The following is a 21934-nucleotide window of genomic DNA, read 5'->3' as shown; positions in this document are numbered from 1 at the left end:
ATTGAAAATTTCAAAATCTGTTTGAAGGATAACACTTGCATGAGGGTAGTCATAAGCTTATTTGCAGGCTCCTCAATTAACTTATGACGCGTAATTTTCCTTTTTGGCAGGACATGATTTTTCTTTTTAAATCACGGTGTTAACTAGTCTCTTAACCTTCGTCTTCATCTTGCCCCCCACATCTGCTAATAAGAGGAACATGTCTGGCCGCTTCTCTTCTACCCGTTCGCTAATCCCTCTCGCCGCCCTAATTTCTCAAGATTTTGCCCTCGTCGCTGGACAATCCATCAAACCTTGCGAATGCCCTCCTTCAGTTGAAAGAGATCGATATGATTTCTGTCAAGTGTCAATCAACATGCATGCTGAATATATGGAGTTTAAATTGAGGCAAACCAAATTTCAACTCCCATGGTTAATAATTAAATAAGTAAAAACAAAAACTTGATGCTCGCATTTTGACAGATTCAGTAGGAATCATGGAGGCTTGACCCAGAAGTGACACGTGTCAGTTAGAGGAGCACAAATGGAGCGTTTAGGGCGATTCAGTCCAATCCCATGCAAAGCTGCTACGACGTTTCTTTATCTTAGTGCCGCACTACATGGGATCGTCCGCAACTTCACATCACTGCTCTTCCCACTCTCCTGGACAACCATCCTTCCCTCAATTCGGCTTTCGCTCTTCCGCAGCCTTCCCCTCCTCAGCAACAATGTCCGATCAAACAGGATCCATGTCATCCTATCCGCCCTCGAATTATGACTCTTCTTCCCCACATTCACGCCAAACCGTGAAGCTCTTCACCGCCGCCACTCTTGGCCTTGTCCTCTTGCTCTTGTCCGGATTAACCTTGATCGGCACCGTCACTGCCTTGATCATTGCAACCCCGCTTTTAATTTTGTTCAGTCCGATCCTAGTCCCCGCCGGTTTTGCTTTATTCCTTCTAATTGCTGGTTTTCTGTTCGCCGGTGGATGTGGTGTGGCCGCTATAGCAGCGTTGTCGTGGATATATAATTACGTTGCCGGGAAGCACCCGCCGGGATCTGATCGGCTTGACTACGCCGGAGCAGTGATTGCAGATAAGGCCAGGGGCATGAAGGAAAAGGCCAAGGATTATGGGCAGTACGTGCAGGGTAAGGCCCAAGATGCTACGCAGGGATCCTAATCACGGAGTATCTATATCTTTTGTTGAAGGCGGTACCATCTGAATTTGCTTATTTCATTGTATTCTCTTGTTTGGTCAGAAGGATTTTGCTTCTCAAGTTGTAGTTTTATCATATTTTCAGGGTCCTTTGTCGTTTCTGCGTTTTTGTGTCTTGTTCCTTATTGGAGCTAAATCTTTCAACCTTTTAAATTTCCTTGTCCCGTTAATAAATACTATCAATTTGTAAGCCAGGTCCTTGGTGCTCTCTCCTTTTTTCCTATGGGCTGAGGGGTCTGTCTTGATTATGTCTGTGTTTTCTGTGTTTTTTTACACACAGACATAATCACAAGCAAATGCGATGATAATTAGCACAAGTCTAATTCAATGGGAGGATGTAACTCAGGCTGGCTACGTAGGAGTTGGCAAGAACATTTTGAAACTTGATCAGCTGAACCCGGGATTTGATTATTGGATGACAGATATGATCGAAGGAGAAAAGGAATGATGAATGCAGATCTCGAGTCAGAGTATCGCCAATACTATTAGATACCCAATCAGCAAGGCAGCCGCAGTGGTAGGCATACTACTAGCTGAGGTCTATAACATCAATTGAACTCTTACACCTATAAAATGAATTCAACTACGACATACTACCTTGTTAATTGCAAGGTAAGATTAGGTACTAATTATAAGATATTAATCTCATCTTTTTTTAAAATATTCTTATTGATTGATACGGGAAAAAAATTCTTATTGATTATAAAAAGTTCTTATCAAGAGGGATAATTCTAACTAATCATTCAATGCAAATAATTTAAGAAAATAATTTAAGATAATCAACATATATTTGTGACAGGAGGTGGTATATCTTGTATTAAAGTAGACTCATTGATGCAGCTCATGTAAAGTGGTCAACATACCAACTAGTTCAAAAAACCTGAGTAAAGTATCCCATTTGAGTACGACCACCCGCAAAAACTATTAATCGATGATCATTAGGCGACTATGAGCTCATTGATTGCACCAAAATCCACAAGACGTGCGCATTCCGTTATTCTCAACAGGCTGATATATTCATAAAGTGCAAATTAATTCAAAAATGATAAAATTATACTACGGAATATATCATTCTATGAGTGTATTAGATGAATTTTACCCAAAAATATTTCAGATGTAGAATGAACCGAAGTATCAATAAAATACTTCATTGTTACATGAATCTTAACCCTAAATAAAATTATGCGTAGATATTATTAATTTTTTTAATATTTTTTTATAAGAATTATTTATTATCCATTATTGAGCATGCCTATATCTGTTTTGATGATTTTAATAAGATTTTCATTGTCTAATAATATCTTAAATATATTTTATATGCACAGTCTTAGTTATATAAGCTAAACAAGATATTTGTTTTTATTTTAAATATAAGACTTTTTTTTGACTGGGAAAATATAAGACTCTATTTATTTTGTTTTCTAAATTTATATTTTTTTGGGGGGAATATCAATATCAATCACATGTATAATGTTTATCAGAAAAATTACACGTATAGCAGCAGAATCTGTATCAATGTATGGTTACGCGCGACAAGAGCTTATCCTTTTCTTACGAGCCTACTCCTACTCAAGCGGGAAACGAACGAACCTCTTAACGACGTCGTTGCCGGGCCCGCCCCGCTGCCCAGGCGCGCGCCTGGAAACGGAAAGATTTGAAGCCAAAATCGAAGTCTTACCGAGTTACCTTCTTGTGTGGAGAAGGAAGATTGAAGTGCTACATTGAATTGAAAGAATAAAGTACTAGAAAAGATTGAGGAGCCACTCGATCCTGAAGATCTCATACTGAACGTCGAATATGGTGAGATTATGTTAGGTTTACAAAAAAATCTCATCCATACTCATTTCTGTGACAACTTCCTCGTTCTTGTCATAAGCTACATGGATTTGCGCGAGTTTCATTTTTTCTCCCCTTTTTTTTCCTCAGTTCTCTATTGCTGCTATCAATGATACGGACTCCAGAAGTCGGTGGGAACCACTTGCTCCAACGAAGGAATCCCTGGTGTGGATCTTTCTTTTTGGTTTACTTGGTTTTAGATGATGCTTCTGAATCTTGATAACAGAGTCTAGTGAGATGACAACTGGACAGAAAGCTCATCTCTTTTCCTTATGTCTATTTGTTCTTGGGATAACTGTTGTTGGCTGTAAATTTTGAGTCTGATGGGGGAACTAAATATGTTGGCCTTTTTCCCGCTTTATGCTCTTTCTTGATGATGACTAATAGGGGGGGGGGGGCTGGCGTCTGCAAGCTATTTCATGAGCATTTCCAACATTTTTTTCCTGTTGTTCCAGGAATTTCACTTGTCTCAAACTTATCATGAAGGACTTCTTAAGTTACAATCAAAAGAATATGAAAAGGCTCGGGAGCTTTTAGAGTCTGTTCTCAAAGATCCTCTTATAGCTAATGCGCAAGTAATTTTTTGCCCCTTTTCATAAACATTTTATATATTGGGGTGTCCCAATTCTATTTTAAAATAACAATTTGATGTGTTTCTCTTTTCCAGGTGGATAGCAGTGCCATTGATGGTCATTTGTTGCAACTCAGGTTTTGTCCTGTGCTATAATGCAGATTTTATATTTACTGTTCCCGTTTTTGGGGTATACCCTCTATCAAAATCCAGATATTCTATATGATGCCTATTTTTCTCAGTATAATACATTTTTCCTGCCCTTTCCATAACATAAATGAATTTTGAATATGGTTTGAGGTCAAACCTGAGAATTCATTTCTCATGCCTTTTATGTTGCAGTTTTTCCCTGCTTCCATCTGCTTATCTGTTTTTTGGGCAATCCTCCAGATTCTGATCTAACTTTAATTAAATATCTTAGTATTATGTAACTATGGATAATAGATATCTTCACTGCTTTTCAGTGGTGTAGTCATAGTGAACAGCACTTTTCTAATTGGGATCAGTGAGTTTTTTGTTGTCGAATAAATGCCAATTGACTGATAGGCAAGGTCTATTCCTTGAAATTATATTAGTGGTACTTAATAGTTGTATCAACAGATTTTTGGCACTGAAGAACCTGGCCTCCGTTTTTCTTCAGCAAGGTTCCTCTCATTATGAGAATGCATTACACTGTTATCTTCAAGCTGTGGAGATCGATTCCAAAGACTCTGTTGTCTGGAACCAACTGGGAACATTGTCATGCTCAATGGGCCTATTGAGTATATCACGGTGGGCGTTTGAGCAAGGCCTTGTATGTAGCCCTAATAACTGTAAGTACCTAGCTATCCTTTGTTCTTTTATTTGTACCATGCTTGACTGGTCACTTGAGTGCACCTTACTTTTCCTCTGCATGTACTTGTGTTGGGTTTTCCCTTCTCTTTCTTCATCATGAATTCCATTTGAATATGCCCGCCTGAGGATCTGTTTTTCTTTTATCTAGTATTTATGCCTCTGATTTTTCTCCCTTGGCTCTGTCTTCAGGGAATTGCATGGAAAAACTTTTGGAAGTTCTTATTGCTATTGGCGATGAGGTTGCATGCCTCTCTGTTGCAGAATTAATTCTGAGGCATTGGCCATCACATTCACGTGCTTTGTATGTTAAAAATACCATTGAAGAGTTGGAACCATTGCCATTTGCTCCCAGAGGTATAGACAAGCTGCAACCAAGGCATGTACGGCTTAAATTTCCTGACAAGAGAAAAGCTACTGATGAAATTCTGGATGAGGTTGTTGCAGTTAAGAAACTGAACCAGAACATAGAAGTTCATCTAACAGAAGCTTCCTGGGTGGCTCTTGCTGATGCACTGATGGAAATCTTGTCTCCATTGAATGCTCAGAGTTCTAAGACAGAGCCTGAAAAAGCAAGCAAGTCTAAGGACATCAGATTAAGCATATCTATATCCTGTTTAGAAAATGGTATGAACACTGTAATGGGGAAAGGGCCTAGTGGTGACAGTATTGTTTTTGGTGATGGTAACATAGAAAGTTCAAGTGCCCTTAAAGGAAAGGAAGCAAATTCCCAAGAAGAACAACCACATGAGAGGCGAAGTTCTCGTTTGGAAAGGCTTAGGAGTCGTAAGCCAGGGAAAGAAGAATCTGATTCTTTGTGTGGCAAAGACCATGCTAGGTTTGTCAGTCAATATCTAGAAACTTTTGTTGCTGGTGAATTGGGTGGTAGACATTCTCGTGATACCACCACATCATCATCCAACATAGTAAATACTGAATCTAATGAAGTTTCTAGATTTGTAAGAGAAACCTCAAAAAACTATGGTGCTTACCATGTCGGGCACTTACTTTTAGAGAAGATTGCAAGACAAAGCCTTACATATCAAGATGCTTTTGTCAAGTTCCTGGAGTTGGAGAAATTGACAAGGCACTGGGGAAAGGAAAGAACTGCTGAATGTAGTCTTTTTCTTGCTGAGCTGCATTATGACTTGGGGTTGTGCTCTCCCTGTGGTTCTGAGCAATCAAAGTTCATGTCAGACTCATCTTATCATCTCTGTAAGGTCATAGAGTCTGTAGCTCTAGATTATCCTTTTCACTTGATGCACGACTTGAATGAAGGTTGTTCTTTGAAAACCATTGCCTCTGCTGAGGGTGACAGCTCACTCATGAAAAACAATTCTTTTTGGGTTCGATTCTTCTGGCTGAGTGGGAGATTGTCTACTTTTGATGGCAATAAGGCAAAAGCTTGTGAAGAATTATGTACTTGTTTGTCACTTTTGGCAAAGAAGCGAAATTCGAATGATTCACTATGTTCAGTCTGCCGCTCCCATTGCAAAGTTATAAAAGAGCTGAGCATTGACAGAGTTATTTATGAAATTAATATACTAAAGGTCAATTTCTTGATGGAAAAGTCTGTCAATGAGATGGTTGAGAAAGGGATGTATTCAGAGTGTGTATCCCTGCTTTCTCCGCTTCTGTTTTCTACACAGGATGTTTACATTGATTCATTATCTTTAACCAAAGCAGATAAAAAAGATGAAAAGATAACCTCGGTTGAACTCATGGCTCTGGATGTTCTGATAGAAGCATGCCAAAATACAAAGCCAATGGATGTGGAGCTCTATCTGAATTGTCACCATAGAAAGCTTCAGATACTGATGGCTATTGTGGGGTTGAGTATGTGTACCACATCATTTAAACCTTCCCATCAAACTCTGGGCATTAGTACACCTCCTAATATTGATGCAGATTCAAAGGAAGGTTCAGCCAAGCACTGTAGTCAGTTGGTGGCCGAGGAAGTGAAAGCACTCTCCAACTGTGTCTCAAAAGTGAAGAAAGTTATTGATCAATGTGTAGATTCTGTAAGTAAATATGATTGTTTCAGTACTCTTGGATCGTTGACATGAAGTGTGTTTCTTGATGCTCATTACCCGGTCCAATTGTAAAGAAAGTTTATACACTATTGTATCATGCTACACTCTTAATTTTATGGTTGTTAAAACCAACTAATTTTTGCCCTTGACTTCAAGTGAATTCCATTATTGAATTTAATATTTATATATAACTTGGAGTGATTTATTTATTTTTCTCTTTTCTCCTTTTTGGAAGTTGTGCCTCTAACTTACTGGTTTTTTTTGTTAGTAGACGAATGAAATTGTCTTATAAAGCTCTTAGTCTTCAATAATATCAGCTATCCAAAATTTCCCCTTATTTTCACTATTTGTTCGTACGATTGACAGATAATGAATTGAACAGTGCTACTTGACTTATTTTTCCAGACGGTGTATACAGCCAACTTCTATATTTGCTTCTTTATTTGAATCTCATATATTGAGATGGGCTTCCATCATAATTCCCCCCCTCCGCAATTTTCCTTATTTTTAATTATGCTCACAGCAAACTTGTGATCATAATTTTGTGAGGTCATTAATGTGGGTTCTGAAAACTTAGTTTTAGTGACAAAACCTTTTGCCTCTTCAATACTTTTAATGATGGAATGTCATTTATGGTGAAAACATTTTTATCTTAATTCTTATGCCTGCAGAATGGCCTTAGTGGTCCAATAAGCAGTATATGTCAAATTCAATCTCTGCTCTTGTCAGTCATGAGCTATTTTGCAAACATACTTGTCTGCGACAAAGCCTCTGGTCTGGTGATTTCTGATCAAGCAGAAAGCAGCTGTTTTGTCGATGCAGCCATTGTTTTTTGCAAACTCCAGCATTTTAACCCAAATATACCTATTAAAACTCAGGTGAACTGTTTCCTTCTACGAAGAATTTAACTTGTAATGAAAATCGTCTTACTGATTCATGTAGCACCGCTAATCTTCTTTCCTGAAAACTGATCTCAGGTTGATTTAATTGTGGCAACACATGACTTGCTTGCTGAGTATGGGCTTTGCTGTGCGGGTGAGGGTGGCAAAGGCGAGGAAGGAACATTTCTTAGATTTGCAATAAAGCATCTATTGACTTCGGATATGAGGCTCAAATCCAGCTTTAACCCTTTAAAGAAAGAACCAATGCGATGGGATGAGAAGGCATCCCAAAACAATCTTGTTAATGTGTCTACAGAAGAATCAAAGATTTATACACAAGATCTTCGGACAGACTGTGCCAAAATAGGTGAAATAGGTTCTGAGCTTAAGCATGATCATGAAGGAATAATAGCCAGGGGCATTTCATCCCACAAAGTCCATGATAAAGACAGTAAGCAGGTAGAGGGTGACAATCTTGGAGATGCAGGGTCTGGCAGTGAGTTAAGCAAAGGGGAAATGGTAAGCAATCCTTCAATTGAATGTGGAAACGAGCTTCCTCAAGATGAAAGGGAAGAACTTGAGTCAAAAATTGAGAGTGCCTTAGATCAGTGCTTTTTCTGCTTATATGGATTAAACCTACGATCTGATTCATCTTATGAAGATGATCTAGTGATGCACAGAAATACCAGCCGGGGAGACTATCAGACTAAGGAACAGTGTGCTGATGTTTTCAAGTATGTTCTTCCCTATGCAAAGGCATCGTCCGTGAGTACTCTCTAATGTCTTTCTGCATATCATAATATTACAGCTTGTCTATAGAATTCTGTACAGCAATTTGCATCTCCAATTGTGCTGATGAAATTTGTGTGTATCAGAGAACTGGATTAGTGAAGCTTCGAAGAGTTTTGAGAGCTATTAGGAAGCACTTCCTGCAGCCACCAGAAGACGTCTTGGCTGGAAACCCCATAGATAAATTCTTAGATTATTCTGATCTTTGCGAAGATAAACTCTCAGATGAGGCTGGGTCAAATGGATTCCTGGAAACTATTACTAAGATTTTTTCCTGATGTGGGAGGCCCCACACAGTACAACGCATTATTATGTGGGAGGTATATTTGTGTACAATACTCTAGATGCTGTCATCCATTAATTTATACTTATGTCCATTGTTCAGTATTCAGTATACATCCTTTTTCCTTGTTTTAGCTCTTTAAAGTGATATCAGTGTATTTGGACGATCAGGTCCGAGCCGTATTTGGAGATATATTGTAACTTGTATTATTTCCTTGGTCTGTCTGAGGAGATGAGTGCAACGGATAAATGGCCTGGCTTTGTACTGGCCAAGGAAGGGGAAGAATTCGTTGAACAAAATGCCAACCTCTTCAAATATGATTTAATGTATAATCCTCTCCGCTTTGAAAGTTGGCAGCGTCTTGCAAATATTTATGATGAGGTGATTTGTGGTTACTGCAAAAACAATGATGAATTGGGTTTCTTTGTCTGTTATTTGCAGTTCTGTTTCTTAATAATCTTAGTTGTGCTGATTCAGGAAGTAGATTTGCTGCTGAATGATGGTAGCAAACACATTAATGTAGCAGGATGGCGGAAGAATACTACTTTTTCCCAAAGAGTAGAAACAAGCCGAAGGAGGAGTAGACGGTGCCTTCTAATGAGCTTAGCTCTGGCAAAAACACCTGATCAACAGGTTTTTCCACGCACGCGTGTGTTTGTATTTTAAGTGACCCTTGCTAAATTGTGTTATATTGGATGGAAAATGGTGGCTTCCTGAGATTTTATTCATCAAATTCTTTCACCTCGAAACATCATGCTAGCACAAACTCAGTAGCCATTGACTAGACCATTAAATGAGACAGGAAATTTAATTTCTCATGTTCACAGAGCTAATTCTGCTGAATCTGACTGCCTTTCCCTTTTGATAATTCCTTATCCACTTCAAACCTGTAAATCTTAGTTTATCAGGAATATAAGCAACATCATGTCAAAAGAAGAAATTGAGAAAAGAATTTATTGGCCCAGAAATGAAAAGGCCATATTAATGAAATATTTAGATGTCTTATTTTTTTAAGCATATGACACCCGACTGTTGGCCGCACCATGCTGTTGCAAATGAAGCTTTGAACTTGAACCTCTTTCTGATCTTAGCAAAGGAAGCTTCATAGATGTATAGTGGCACAACCTGGGACATACTCCCAAAATAGCCAGTAGTTTAGAACTATTCCAGCTATGGTGGGCCAGAAAGCAGAAGCAACATCCTTGATTACAGCACCCTGCTGTGACACGCAAAATGAGCAGTTAGGATGATAGCAAAGTAATCTGGTTCCTAGAATCAAAACAGAGCAGCAACCATTGATTTATCTCTGTATGCATTGAGAAAAATGTCTTCTCTAAAATCTGTAACCTGCTACAGTGACACTAATTGGATCCGTCTACTCTGAGAATTTATAGACAATAAAGCCTCGTCAACCTCTGCAATTCAAATATAATCATATATCATGGAAGTCAGGGGATCACGCATTATGTTTTTTCCACCTATTCTCTTCAAATTCTGACTTTTTATTGTTTCAGCACCCTCTCACTGAAATACCCTCCCTATCCATATTTCCATATTTTCAACTGCATACGGCCTCTTTTTCCAAGCATGCAGCTCTCGGTTTTCCCACTTCTACCCGAATGTTAGTGTTAATGCAACCCTCAAAGTAGGTTATCCATGCGATTATGGATCTGCTCCTTTATATGATTGCAACGTTAATTTCATATTTAGAGGGGAAAAAACATACATTGTGAAACTCTAAGCATATGCACGGTCATATCTTGATAAATACATTGGATCTGTTTTTAACTATGTTCATCACTTATTTTTGCTGCAGTGTGAAATACATGAGCTATTGGCGTTGGTATATTACGACAGCCTCCAGAATGTGGTGCCTTTTTATGATCAGAGGTCTGTTTTGCCCTCAAAGGATGGAGCATGGACGACGTTTTGTGAGAACTCAATGAAACATTTTAAGAAAGCCTTTGCACTTAAGTATATTCCTTTTCTCTCGTCCTGTTATCTTTTTGTACTGCTCCACTTCTTTATGATGTTTTACACGATTCCACTCTGTGCAGACAAGATTGGTTGCATGCATTTTACTTGGGCAAACTCAGTGAAAAACTTGGATATTCACATGAAACCTCATTATCGTATTACGAAAAAGCTATTTCTTTGAATACATCAGCTGTAGATCCTGTCTACAGAATGCATGCCTCACGCCTGAAGCTACTCTTTAAGTATGGAAGACAAAGTTTGGAGATTTTAAAGGTTTTTCCCTTCTATGACGACTTAATTTTTCTTTAATTATTTGATGTGGGTTTCATGTCTTCAATTCTGTGATTTTTTGCTAATTCAATGATGAACCTTTTGATGTCTAAAGTGACTTGATTATCATGGATTGCTATCTATCTCATGGATTGCTATCTATCTCATTTGGATCACTTTTGGTCTTGATAGGTTCTTTCAAGCACACTCCTTCAATCAATCAATTCTTCCCTATGCAAAGGCATCGTCCGTGAGTACTCTCTAATGTCTTTCTGCATATCATAATATTACAGCTTGTCTATAGAATTCTGTACAGCAATTTGCATCTCCAATTGTGCTGATGAAATTTGTGTGTATCAGAGAACTGGATTAGTGAAGCTTCGAAGAGTTTTGAGAGCTATTAGGAAGCACTTCCTGCAGCCACCAGAAGACGTCTTGGCTGGAAACCCCATAGATAAATTCTTAGATTATTCTGATCTTTGCGAAGATAAACTCTCAGATGAGGCTGGGTCAAATGGATTCCTGGAAACTATTACTAAGATTATTTTTCCTGATGTGGGAGGCCCCACACAGTACAACGCATTATTATGTGGGAGGTATATTTGTGTACAATACTCTAGATGCTGTCATCCATTAATTTATACTTATGTCCATTGTTCAGTATTCAGTATACATCCTTTTTCCTTGTTTTAGCTCTTTAAAGTGATATCAGTGTATTTGGACGATCAGGTCCGAGCCGTATTTGGAGATATATTGTAACTTGTATTATTTCCTTGGTCTGTCTGAGGAGATGAGTGCAACGGATAAATGGCCTGGCTTTGTACTGGCCAAGGAGGGGAAGAATTCGTTGAACAAAATGCCAACCTCTTCAAATATGATTTAATGTATAATCCTCTCCGCTTTGAAAGTTGGCAGCGTCTTGCAAATATTTATGATGAGGTGATTTGTGGTTACTGCAAAAACAATGATGAATTGGGTTTCTTTGTCTGTTATTTGCAGTTCTGTTTCTTAATAATCTTAGTTGTGCTGATTCAGGAAGTAGATTTGCTGCTGAATGATGGTAGCAAACACATTAATGTAGCAGGATGGCGGAAGAATACTACTTTTTCCCAAAGAGTAGAAACAAGCCGAAGGAGGAGTAGACGGTGCCTTCTAATGAGCTTAGCTCTGGCAAAAACACCTGATCAACAGGTTTTTCCACGCACGCGTGTGTTTGTATTTTAAGTGACCCTTGCTAAATTGTGTTATATTGGATGGAAAATGGTGGCTTCCTGAGATTTTATTCATCAAATTCTTTCACCTCGAAACATCATGCTAGCACAAACTCAGTAGCCATTGACTAGACCATTAAATGAGACAGGAAATTTAATTTCTCATGTTCACAGAGCTAATTCTGCTGAATCTGACTGCCTTTCCCTTTTGATAATTCCTTATCCACTTCAAACCTGTAAATCTTAGTTTATCAGGAATATAAGCAACATCATGTCAAAAGAAAAGAAATGAGAAAAGAATTTATTGGCCCAGAAATGAAAAGGCCATATTAATGAAATATTTAGATGTCTTATTTTTTTAAGCATATGACACCGACCCGCTGTTGGCCGCACCATGCTGTTGCAAATGAAGCTTTGAACTTGACCTCTTTCTGATCTTAGCAAAGGAAGCTTCATAGATGTATAGTGGCACAACCTGGACATACTCCCAAAATAGCCAGTAGTTTAGAACTATTCCAGCTATGGTGGGCCAGAAAGCAGAAGCAACATCCTTGATTACAGCACCCTGCTGTGACACGCAAAATGAGCAGTTAGGATGATAGCAAAGTAATCTGGTTCCTAGAATCAAAACAGAGCAGCAACCATTGATTTATCTCTGTATGCATTGAGAAAAATGTCTTCTCTAAAATCTGTAACCTGCTACAGTGACACTAATTGGATCCGTCTACTCTGAGAATTTATAGACAATAAGCCTCGTCAACCTCTGCAATTCAAATATAATCATATATCATGGAAGTCAGGGGATCACGCATTATGTTTTTTCCACCTATTCTCTTCAAATTCTGACTTTTTATTGTTTCAGCACCCTCTCATCACTGAAATACCCTCCCTATCCATATTTTCCATATTTTCAACTGCATACGGCCTCTTTTTCCAAGCATGCAGCTCTCGGTTTTCCCACTTCTACCCGAATGTTAGTGTTAATGCAACCCTCAAAGTAGGTTATCCATGCGATTATGGATCTGCTCCTTTATATGATTGCAACGTTAATTTCATATTTAGAGGGGAAAAAACATACATTGTGAAACTCTAAGCATATGCACGGTCATATCTTGATAAATACATTGGATCTGTTTTTAACTATGTTCATCACTTATTTTGCTGCAGTGTGAAATACATGAGCTATTGGCGTTGGTATATTACGACAGCCTCCAGAATGTGGTGCCTTTTTATGATCAGAGGTCTGTTTTGCCCTCAAAGGATGGAGCATGGACGACGTTTTGTGAGAACTCAATGAAACATTTTAAGAAAGCCTTTGCACTTAAGTATATTCCTTTTCTCTCGTCCTGTTATCTTTTTGTACTGCTCCACTTCTTTATGATGTTTTACACGATTCCACTCTGTGCAGACAAGATTGGTTGCATGCATTTTACTTGGGCAAACTCAGTGAAAAACTTGGATATTCACATGAAACCTCATTATCGTATTACGAAAAAGCTATTTCTTTGAATACATCAGCTGTAGATCCTGTCTACAGAATGCATGCCTCACGCCTGAAGCTACTCTTTAAGTATGGAAGACAAAGTTTGGAGATTTTAAAGGTTTTTTCCCTTCTATGACGACTTAATTTTTCTTTTAATTATTTGATGTGGGTTTCATGTCTTCAATTCTGTGATTTTTTGCTAATTCAATGATGAACCTTTTGATGTCTAAAGTGACTTGATTATCATGGATTGCTATCTATCTCATTTGGATCAACTTTTGGTCTTAAATAGGTTCTTTCAGCACACTCCTTCAATCAATCCGCCAAAGAAGCAGTCATTATTGTCTTTGGTGAAATGGATGAATCCTCAACGAGTACAAAGGAAAAATGTGTACAAGTCAATTCTGTGGAGGTAAAGCATGAAGGACAGCTCAAATTGGATAAGGCATGGTCCATTCTTTACAATGACTGTCTCTCTGCCCTTGAGACTTGTGTGGAGGGGGATCTCAAACATTTCCACAAGGCCAGATACATGCTGGCTCTAGGGATTTATAAAAGGGTATGAGGGTGAGAGGGGGATAGAGAGGGCAAAAGATCAGCTATCTTTCCTGCTTCAAGTCATCACGTTCTTCCTTTACAATAAATATGTGGGAAATCGATAGCTTGGTCAAAAAAGGAAGGTACAGCTATATGCTTATTTGTTTCCTTTTCTAACTTTCTTTGTTGGAACCAGAAGAAATTCAAATTTTATTGAACTTGACGGCTTGTGTATTAGCTATGTGAAGAAGGACACAAAGTGTCATGTTATTAGCGACTAACCTTGCCTGCATAATTGCTATCAGGCGCAAGACACCAAGTTCTGCTGGGCAAGAAAGCCCTTGAAGTTAATTTACCAGAAAGTTCACGGAAGTTCATTACTTGCATTCGTAAATATGTGCTGTTTTATCTCAAACTTCTGGAGGAAACTGGAGACAGATGTACTCTTGAGCGTGCATATAATTCTCTTCGAGCAGATAAGAGGGTAAATCTGAAAAGCCTACTGTATTACTTTAACATAGGTTTCTTTTTTTTGCCATCAACATAGGTTATACATCTATGAGTAATAAATTCCACTATTTCATTGATGTTTGAATTATATCCCTGGAATCCATATTTATAAGCCAAAAATTACTCAATGTTTTTGGGTCATTTGATCTAAGAGCCTGGATGACAGTAGGATTAATTAGTTTTAGCTCAGAGGTCATATCAGGGTGATAGAAGTTCACTATTGTTGATATGGAACTACAATTTTGGCATATGAGGAAGAGATTTTACATGATGAGCAGAATTTAAAGGGTTTGCCACCAGTTCTCTGAAATAGAGTAATGATGAGGAGCAAGCTACTGCAGTTCATTGCCTGTTCCTAATCGGGCATGCAATATGCGAGGATCCCTTTTCGCAGCACTCTAAATTCTCAAGTTGACCACTTTTTCTGCTTCTCATAATTTTTGCTAAGAACGAAGATGGACTTAGCATGGGATCACGTCTAAGCCAAGATTGTTTAATGAATTTCACTGCCCAGTACTGCAGCTAATGTTTAATTAGGCCTATCCAAGTGTGCCGAAACATAGGAGGAGGTTGATTTTCCCCTGAAGAAAATTTCTGGAGGACCTAACCCAATCTAGCAAATGCAGTGTTCTTACGAGCTCATTGGCTCCAATAGAACAATAGAATCAAAACACGCACATGAAAAAAAAATAAGAAGAAGAAGAAATTAAAAAAAAAAAATTTCCATAGATGCTTTAGTAATTTATAAGTTATCCCTCAGCATAATTTCTTCTGTCAACCTAGCATATTACATATGCAGCTCAGCATCATAACCTGACTTGATTTGTCTTTCACTTCCCCCCATGAATGCAGTTTTCACTAGCATTGAAGATCTTGTACCTGTGGCCATTGGAAGGTATATAAAGGTTCTGATTTCAACAATGCATCATTCTCAGACTGCTGGCTCCCATTCATCAGGCATTTCTGATCATGTGCTTGAGAGGCTGTTTACTTTGTTCATGGAGCAAGGGAGTCTATGGCCAGAGATATGCTGCTTGCCTGAAATTAAGAGCCCAGATACATCTGAGAGTATTTTATATGGGTAATTAACTTTAGACTAATATAATTATTGTTTTCCTATAAATCTTGTATTTGTGAATCTTGTTGAAGCTTCGCTGATTAATTTATAAGTTGCTCGTAACTATATGTCAATGGAAATTTGATATTTCTTAAGCGGATCACCTTATCTTTTCAGATATCTTCATGAATATATCATGTCATTGGAAGAAAATGGAAGACTGGAAACTCTTGAAGCAATAAATGAGAAAATTCGCAAACGATTCAAAAACCCAAAGTTGGCAAATAGTAATTGTGCAAAAGTTTTCAGGCATGCTTCTGCTGCGTGGTGCCGATGTCTTATCTATAGCTTGTCACAAATCACTCAATTATCAAGTGGATTCTCAAATGAGAACAAGGCTGTTAATTTGACAGATGGTTGTATGGACTATAGCCAGTTGCTCTGTGTTGATCTGCAGACACATGAATTATGGAATACAGCTTTTGAAGACCCAGTTCACCTAGAAAAAATTGAAAATAAATGGAGCCCCACTTTATCAAAAATCAAGAATACGGTTGTCAAGAAAGCTTTTGATGATAATTTGGAGACTGCAAACACTTTGCTCAGAGCTTCCTACAACTTTTACCGTGAGAGTTCTTCAGTAATTCTGGGCTCTGGCGTCCAGCTTTATCCAATTCCATCTCAATTGGCAACCGAAGCTCAGTTCCACCCAAGTATGCATGAGATTGAAGCGCTTGATCTGAGCATCCCAAGGAAGCTTCTCTTGTGGGCTTTTGCACTATTATATGGTCGCTGTGCAAATATCTCAGCTGTTGTAAAGCACTGTGAAGAAATTACAAAGGTATGTTCACTCTGAGTAAGGTGCTTGACACTCATATTTCCATGGCCTTTGCCTTTCTCCTTGGAGCTTTGAGCTAGGGGTTCTCCTCTTGACTAGTGAAGCACAAATCTTATAGTAATTTTGTCTAAAATCTTAGTCACCAGCTGTATTCGGATTTTTTTTTTCCAACCCAAAGCAATATTTAGATTAAGAAGAATGTCTTAAACTTCTGTCTTAAACAATCAATTCATCTTACATCTTCATTTGTTCTGAACTTCTGATCTGCAGTCGAAGATGAAAAGAGGGAGTGGAACTTCACCTTCATTTTCAAATTTGGCAGCCGCCACTCCAACTGTCACAGGTCTTCTTCTCATCCTCTTGTGATTCTAAACTAACCAGGTCTTGGTGTTAGATACAGTCATTTCAACAAGTCCATGCAAAAAGATGGGAATGATGCATGGTTATATACTTAAATAATTTTTAAGAACCCCATCTTTTATCCACTTCACATTACTGTCTGCATGATTTCATCATTTAAAGACTGCATGGTGGTGTCACTTGAATTCACACCTTACATTTCACTATGGCCTATCAATGTAAATCCCTCGCATCTGATAGTATTGTAATTTTAAAATGTAGGCAGCGGGAAAGAAGGAGCAACTTCTGCTGGGTGCATGGATGTTAATCCGACACACGTGACAACAGCTGGGTCTGGTTCATTGTCTGGCCACAATACCGTTAATTCAGTAAGTTTGCGTTCTTCCTCTGATGAGATTCAAAAGAGTCTCTTAAATTCTCCCCAATTGCAACATTGCAATACCATGGCGGAAAGGAGCAACTCGATGGCGCTGGAAGGAGATCCGTAGAGATTGACTTCATATAAGTAGGATGCGTCCATATTGGAGTGGAAGATGCCCTGTTTCTCCACAGAAAAGCATGAACATGCATGTTGTTGTAGTTCTTACTCTGTTGTACAAGTGTAATGTAAATAACGGATAGAGTTATATCCTTAGGTTTTAAATAGGCCACGCCATCGTATTTGAAATGATGGCTGCAGCTTTCCTTGAGGCAGCGATACCCAGAGTAGAATGTCCTCTAATTCTTTCTTCTTTTTTCACAAACTTTAAATTTGTTATGTAACATTTCAGGCAAAAAAATTTTTTTTTTTTTTATGTGGCATTAGAGAGAGTTAAGAGCATATGTCTTGGTATTCCTTTTTGTCATCATATGCCTCTATATATTTGTGAAAAATTGCGCCTCGACCCATGGAACTGGTAGGGTTTCCATTTTCAACTCTTTCAGAGTAAATTTATCTTTCTTCTTTTCTTCCATGAATTATTTTGACGGCAGGCATTTGCCGGGCCACCATTCAGCCTCCTTTTTCTAGATAGTTGGAACCAAACTGTCCCATCTAATTATGTAGTGAAATATTCTCAGAAAATTACAAAATGGAAAGAAGGGTTGCTTTGTTTTTAGTTCGCCATGAATTTATTGTCAGCCGATGCCATGAAGCGAATGGTTACGAGCAAGACTATTACGATGTGTAATGACGTTCGAGATATTTTGCGAATAGCAAAATGGCAGTTTTAGAAGCTCCCCACCAGTCTGAAAAATGATTTCAGGGGCAGCAACATAAAACGAATTATTCTCGAACTCTTTATCCACAATATAATGGTTAAATAAACGCCATAACGAGTTTTCAAGGGCGTACAAAAATGTGAAAACTGCAAGAAATATTATTTACGCTGGTATTACAAAATGAGGCTTTCTTCTGTACAGAGTATATTCGACTTGCTATACTGTCTCCGCTCTCCAGGCAATTGTGATGTTACTTCAATTTGTAGCATGCGTCTCCCTCTATGGACAAGTAGTCTACAAATTCGCGGCATGCAGCAAAAGTGAAGACGTTATCTAAACTTTCCAAGAGCCAGTGGAAACTACAAATCCAAATAATTACTTAAACTTAAGTTGGTCGCTTCATTCTGTAACTTTGTCAGAGCTTTCTTCTCTATCCTCCTCACCCACTCCTTGCTAACTTGGAAAAGCTTCCCAATATCCTCAAGAGACCTGGGCTGGTGATCATTAAGACCAAAGCGTAGGACTAGCACTTGCTTTTCCCTTGGTTCCAAGTCATTCAGGAGATCATGCATGTCTTTTCTCATCTGCTGCTTCATAACAGCTTCTTCCGGGCTCTCTATTGATGGATCGGCCATGAGTTCCTGAAGCAAGGATGTCGGGAAATATATTACACACGATAAAATATCTAAGGCGACGGGATAATTTCCATGAGTTATAATGTTCCATTTGGCCACATAAAATGTGAATATTTTCAGATGGAGAACTAGGAAAGGACCCCTGCCCAAGAAGAGGTTCGCCCAGTCAATAGTCATACTCCGTGGGTGAAATGAATGTTCAAACTAATGTGCCTGACCAGCAACGCCAACAGTTTCACTGGGCAAGGCTTTCACAAAACATGAGCATGAAAAAAATGCAAGATCCCCGCCCCGGGGAGGGGGGGGGGACTTGGATCTAAGAGCAGCTATCTTTAGATACATGTTCATGGAATCGAACATCTTCCAAGATCAAGTACAACTTTATTCAAGAAAATAACGCCAAACAGAACCATACACTCTGTTTGCACAATGTTCCTATTAGTTGACATGGAAAAAACAGATCTATCTTACAGAATGCTAGACATATTATCGATTTACCTTCAAATCCTAGACCCAAGAAACAACAGTGTTTACTACTAAGAGAACCTTTTCCCATATATGCTTCGCATGCTTTCCATTACAATTTGCTTGGGGAATTTATTGTAAGAAATCAATCATATATTGAACACAGCAAGTAATTTTTCCTTTTCCTTTTCTATATCAGCCTAAAGGCAAATAACCCTTTCTTATACTGCCAGTGTAAACACAAACAATCATGATCATGATGAAAAAGGAAGATAGGGAGATTTTTGAACACATACCATGTATTTTACACTAAAGCAGTCCCCTATCTTCTGATTAATTGAACTGACTACTCTCAGACAATTGTGAGCTGATCTGATTTTATCCAAGGAAAGCCCTGTTATCTTCGCGATTTCATAATCATCCGTGTATTGCATGGCAGTACTTTTCAAAGACTTTTGCGCTTTCTGTATCTGATTTATTGCCTTGCTCAAAGACCACTAAGAAGAATAACGAAGGAGAAAAGAACACAAGGATCAAATTTCAAGATTTTTCTGGCAGGAGTTATGAGATTGGTACTAAGAAACAATCTCTTAAAACAAAAGAGACATACAGGAATTAAGATTCCTCGGGCATATCGCGCCACCATTCTTGACATTGATTTCCTTATCCAATACTGTACATAGGTTGAGAATTTGTAACCTCTTGTACTATCAAATCTCTCTGCGCCTTGGAGAACACCCACATATCCTGCCTATAAAATGTGGAGAGATAAGACATACTCAATACAGAAGCTAGCACCAAGAGAACGTTCATGCAAGTAAATTATATCGGCAAGCAAAGTTTCATTATTATTAAATAATTGTCATTGTTAGCCAACTTCACGAAAGCAACACCCATGACTTCCTTTCCAAGTGTCTTGTCTTAGAAACCGTGAGGCAAGATAATAAAGCATAACTGATGTAGTGACACATTAATAATTCTAGCAAAAAAAGGCCTTAATTTGTGTGAGGGTGTCAAACAGTTCAAGATGTTTGAATGAGATAACGGACACCAAATGCTCCTCTATAGACCATGGTTTATGTCATGAGTAAACATGTGGTAGAAGGTTAAAGAAGAAACTCATCCTCAAAATAATAATGATAAACATCTACTCACAGTAACGTTTGGAACACACCTGAAGTAAATCTTCTGATGCGATTCCCATTCCCTTGTATTTCTTGGCAAGGTATAGAACTAAGGATCGAGTACTCCTTATAAGCTCATCTCGACAATAAAGGCCATAATGCAGTTGCTGCCGCAACTTCTTCTCATCGACTCCAGCTGCTTCTGCCCAGTTCCTTAAGCTTACTGCTTCCTTGGTATCCTCTTCCATTGCTGCTCTAATTCTTTCCAGCCCTATCAACACCTACAGTGGCACGGAATTCTATTAATAACAAATTTTTCACATGCATGCTACAAATTCACTCTATTCTCTTGACAACAAACAAACCTTTACTGCTGTTGACATTTCCGCTTCCTTTTTAGCAATTATTACTCTCCTGTTTTTATAATTCGATGCTCTCTTTACATTTGAAGCCGCTAGGCGTAAGAGATCTTCCTGAATAGGTTCGGAAGTCAATGCTCTCTTCCTTCTTGGTTTGTTTTCTTTTCTCTTAGATCGGACAACAGATTTACCCAAGTGGTAATCTGCCTGGCCATTTGTCTTATGCTCACCAACTTGCTCAGGATGTTTGTCAGAGATATCCAAAAAAGATGAGGTTTGAAGAGATCCTGACAAACGTGAATTGAAAAACTCTAGAGCCCCAAGCTTTCCTAGTTGCAATATGATATCTTTCTCCAACCTTAGCACTTCGGAATCAGAAAAGGTTTCTTCTAAAATATCTAGATTTTCCATTAACAAACGAAAATGTGATGCCTTGAATGACTGGAAGTTTGTAGAAGTTGCAAATGTCTCCTCTCCAAAAGGCATTTGGGGATTATCAATCATTTCATAAACACTATTCAAAGATTTCTTTCCTTTGTTCACCTAAGAAACAAGAATTTTATTATATCTCAAGTAGCTAATGATAGAAAACAGCACTATGCATAAGTACTGCAAGTCTGCAATATAATAAGGGTTGTCATAAAGGATAATCGCTAACCTTGATCTCTCCATTTTCCGAACAATCATCATGTAGGGTTTCCAAAACTGATGACGAACAACTGGATGCCCTTCGAAAATCATTTTGGAAAGTTTCTCCTTCCTCACAAACGGTTGGCAACCAAGATAATCTCGTGGGACTGACAGAAGCTTCCCTGCCTCCAGCTGAATCATATTTATTGTATCCAAAAGTTAAAATAACAGAGAGAAACGCGAAAACTTGTACTAAAACATGGCAAGTTGATCTGAAACAAAAACTAGAAAATTCAATTATTCCTTCTTTTTGGGCAACGGATGACAAACGCGAAGTTACATACTAGAACGCCCATAGGCATATGAATACATGAGATTATCAAGCTGCTCTGCAACTAGCAAACTAAAAGTTTTACGGCCCAGGACTCGACACGCGGTATGGAATAGGACTCACCGGAAGACGAAGAAAACCTGAAAGGTGAAGAGGCGAGAGAATGAGGAGATTGAACAGGAACACTACAACACCTGAGATTTAGCCTAAAACCAAAATTCATGATGTTGTCAGAATATTAGTAATGCAGAGACGAGTGGAGTCCATGAAATGTTCGATAAAGATCGAATACTACAGAGACTGCCTATCAAAAGTAGGGATGTGGCTCTGCTGTCACTCCCACCACCAGTTGTTCATCCCCTTTGCAATGGCTGGAAGATTTTTTTCCCCCCTTCTTTTTTTTCATTATTTTCTGCAGCAGGTCCACTTTATGAATCATGCGGCTGAAGTCATGCCAAGGTGGAGCCTTTATTTGGCGATATTTTATTTCTATATTTATTTCTCCACATACCATACAGATTTTGTAA

General features: G+C 38.5%; 3 protein-coding genes across 3 annotated transcripts; 2 read left to right on the top strand and 1 right to left on the bottom strand.

Annotated features, from left to right (window-relative positions):
- Nucleotides 1-384: 384 nt before the first annotated feature.
- LOC114757265 (oleosin 1-like) lies at nucleotides 385-1390 on the top strand. The gene has a single exon (XM_028946257.1). It carries the CDS (start codon nucleotides 600-602, stop codon nucleotides 1158-1160), a length of 561 nt encoding a protein of 186 aa, XP_028802090.1. The 5' UTR covers nucleotides 385-599; the 3' UTR covers nucleotides 1161-1390.
- Nucleotides 1391-2814: 1424 nt separating this feature from the next.
- On the top strand, nucleotides 2815-17539 carry LOC114757266 (calcineurin-binding protein 1). The gene is given in 22 exon segments (XM_028946258.1): nucleotides 2815-2996; nucleotides 3123-3197; nucleotides 3488-3607; nucleotides 3700-3740; nucleotides 4204-4415; nucleotides 4627-6455; nucleotides 7139-7345; nucleotides 7445-8113; nucleotides 8224-8403; nucleotides 8535-8801; nucleotides 8898-9053; nucleotides 10237-10394; nucleotides 10478-10670; nucleotides 13654-13923; nucleotides 13925-13969; nucleotides 13971-14041; nucleotides 14204-14227; nucleotides 14229-14402; nucleotides 15271-15489; nucleotides 15643-16306; nucleotides 16574-16646; nucleotides 16925-17539. Coding segments are annotated over 22 exon segments (5877 nt in total). The 5' UTR covers nucleotides 2815-2993; the 3' UTR covers nucleotides 17152-17539.
- Nucleotides 17540-17901: 362 nt separating this feature from the next.
- LOC114757315 (RNA polymerase sigma factor sigC) lies at nucleotides 17902-21776 on the bottom strand. Its single transcript, XM_028946321.1, has 7 exons — nucleotides 21531-21776; nucleotides 21105-21268; nucleotides 20453-20989; nucleotides 20138-20368; nucleotides 19574-19714; nucleotides 19260-19460; nucleotides 17902-18504 (listed from the first exon to the last, which is right to left on the bottom strand). The coding sequence occupies exons 1-7, from the start codon at nucleotides 21628-21630 to the stop codon at nucleotides 18223-18225; spliced, it is 1656 nt and encodes a 551-aa protein (XP_028802154.1). The 5' UTR covers nucleotides 21631-21776; the 3' UTR covers nucleotides 17902-18222.
- Between the last annotated feature and the right edge of the window lie 158 nt (nucleotides 21777-21934).

The sequence above is a fragment of the Neltuma alba genome, unplaced genomic scaffold, assembly GCF_004799145.2.
Source record: "Neltuma alba isolate B1F8T4 unplaced genomic scaffold, ASM479914v2 tig00010592_pilon, whole genome shotgun sequence".
NCBI lineage: Eukaryota > Viridiplantae > Streptophyta > Magnoliopsida > Fabales > Fabaceae > Neltuma > Neltuma alba.
Note: the sequence above shows the minus strand (reverse complement) of the source record. Positions and strands in the feature narration are given on the sequence as shown.

Excerpts from the sequence above, each read along its gene's own strand:
- LOC114757315 (XM_028946321.1), bottom strand. The coding sequence starts at position 21,630 with ATGAATTTTGGTTTTAGGCTAAATCTCAGGTGTTGTAGTGTTCCTGTT. Across the intron at positions 21,269-21,530 it reads CAGGTTTTCTTCGTCTTCCG|CTGGAGGCAGGGAAGCTTCT; the intron begins GTGAGTCCTATT and ends AATATGATTCAG. Across the intron at positions 19,461-19,573 it reads CCCGAGGAATCTTAATTCCT|TGGTCTTTGAGCAAGGCAAT; the intron begins GTATGTCTCTTT and ends TATTCTTCTTAG.
- LOC114757265 (XM_028946257.1), top strand. The coding sequence starts at position 600 with ATGGGATCGTCCGCAACTTCACATCACTGCTCTTCCCACTCTCCTGGA.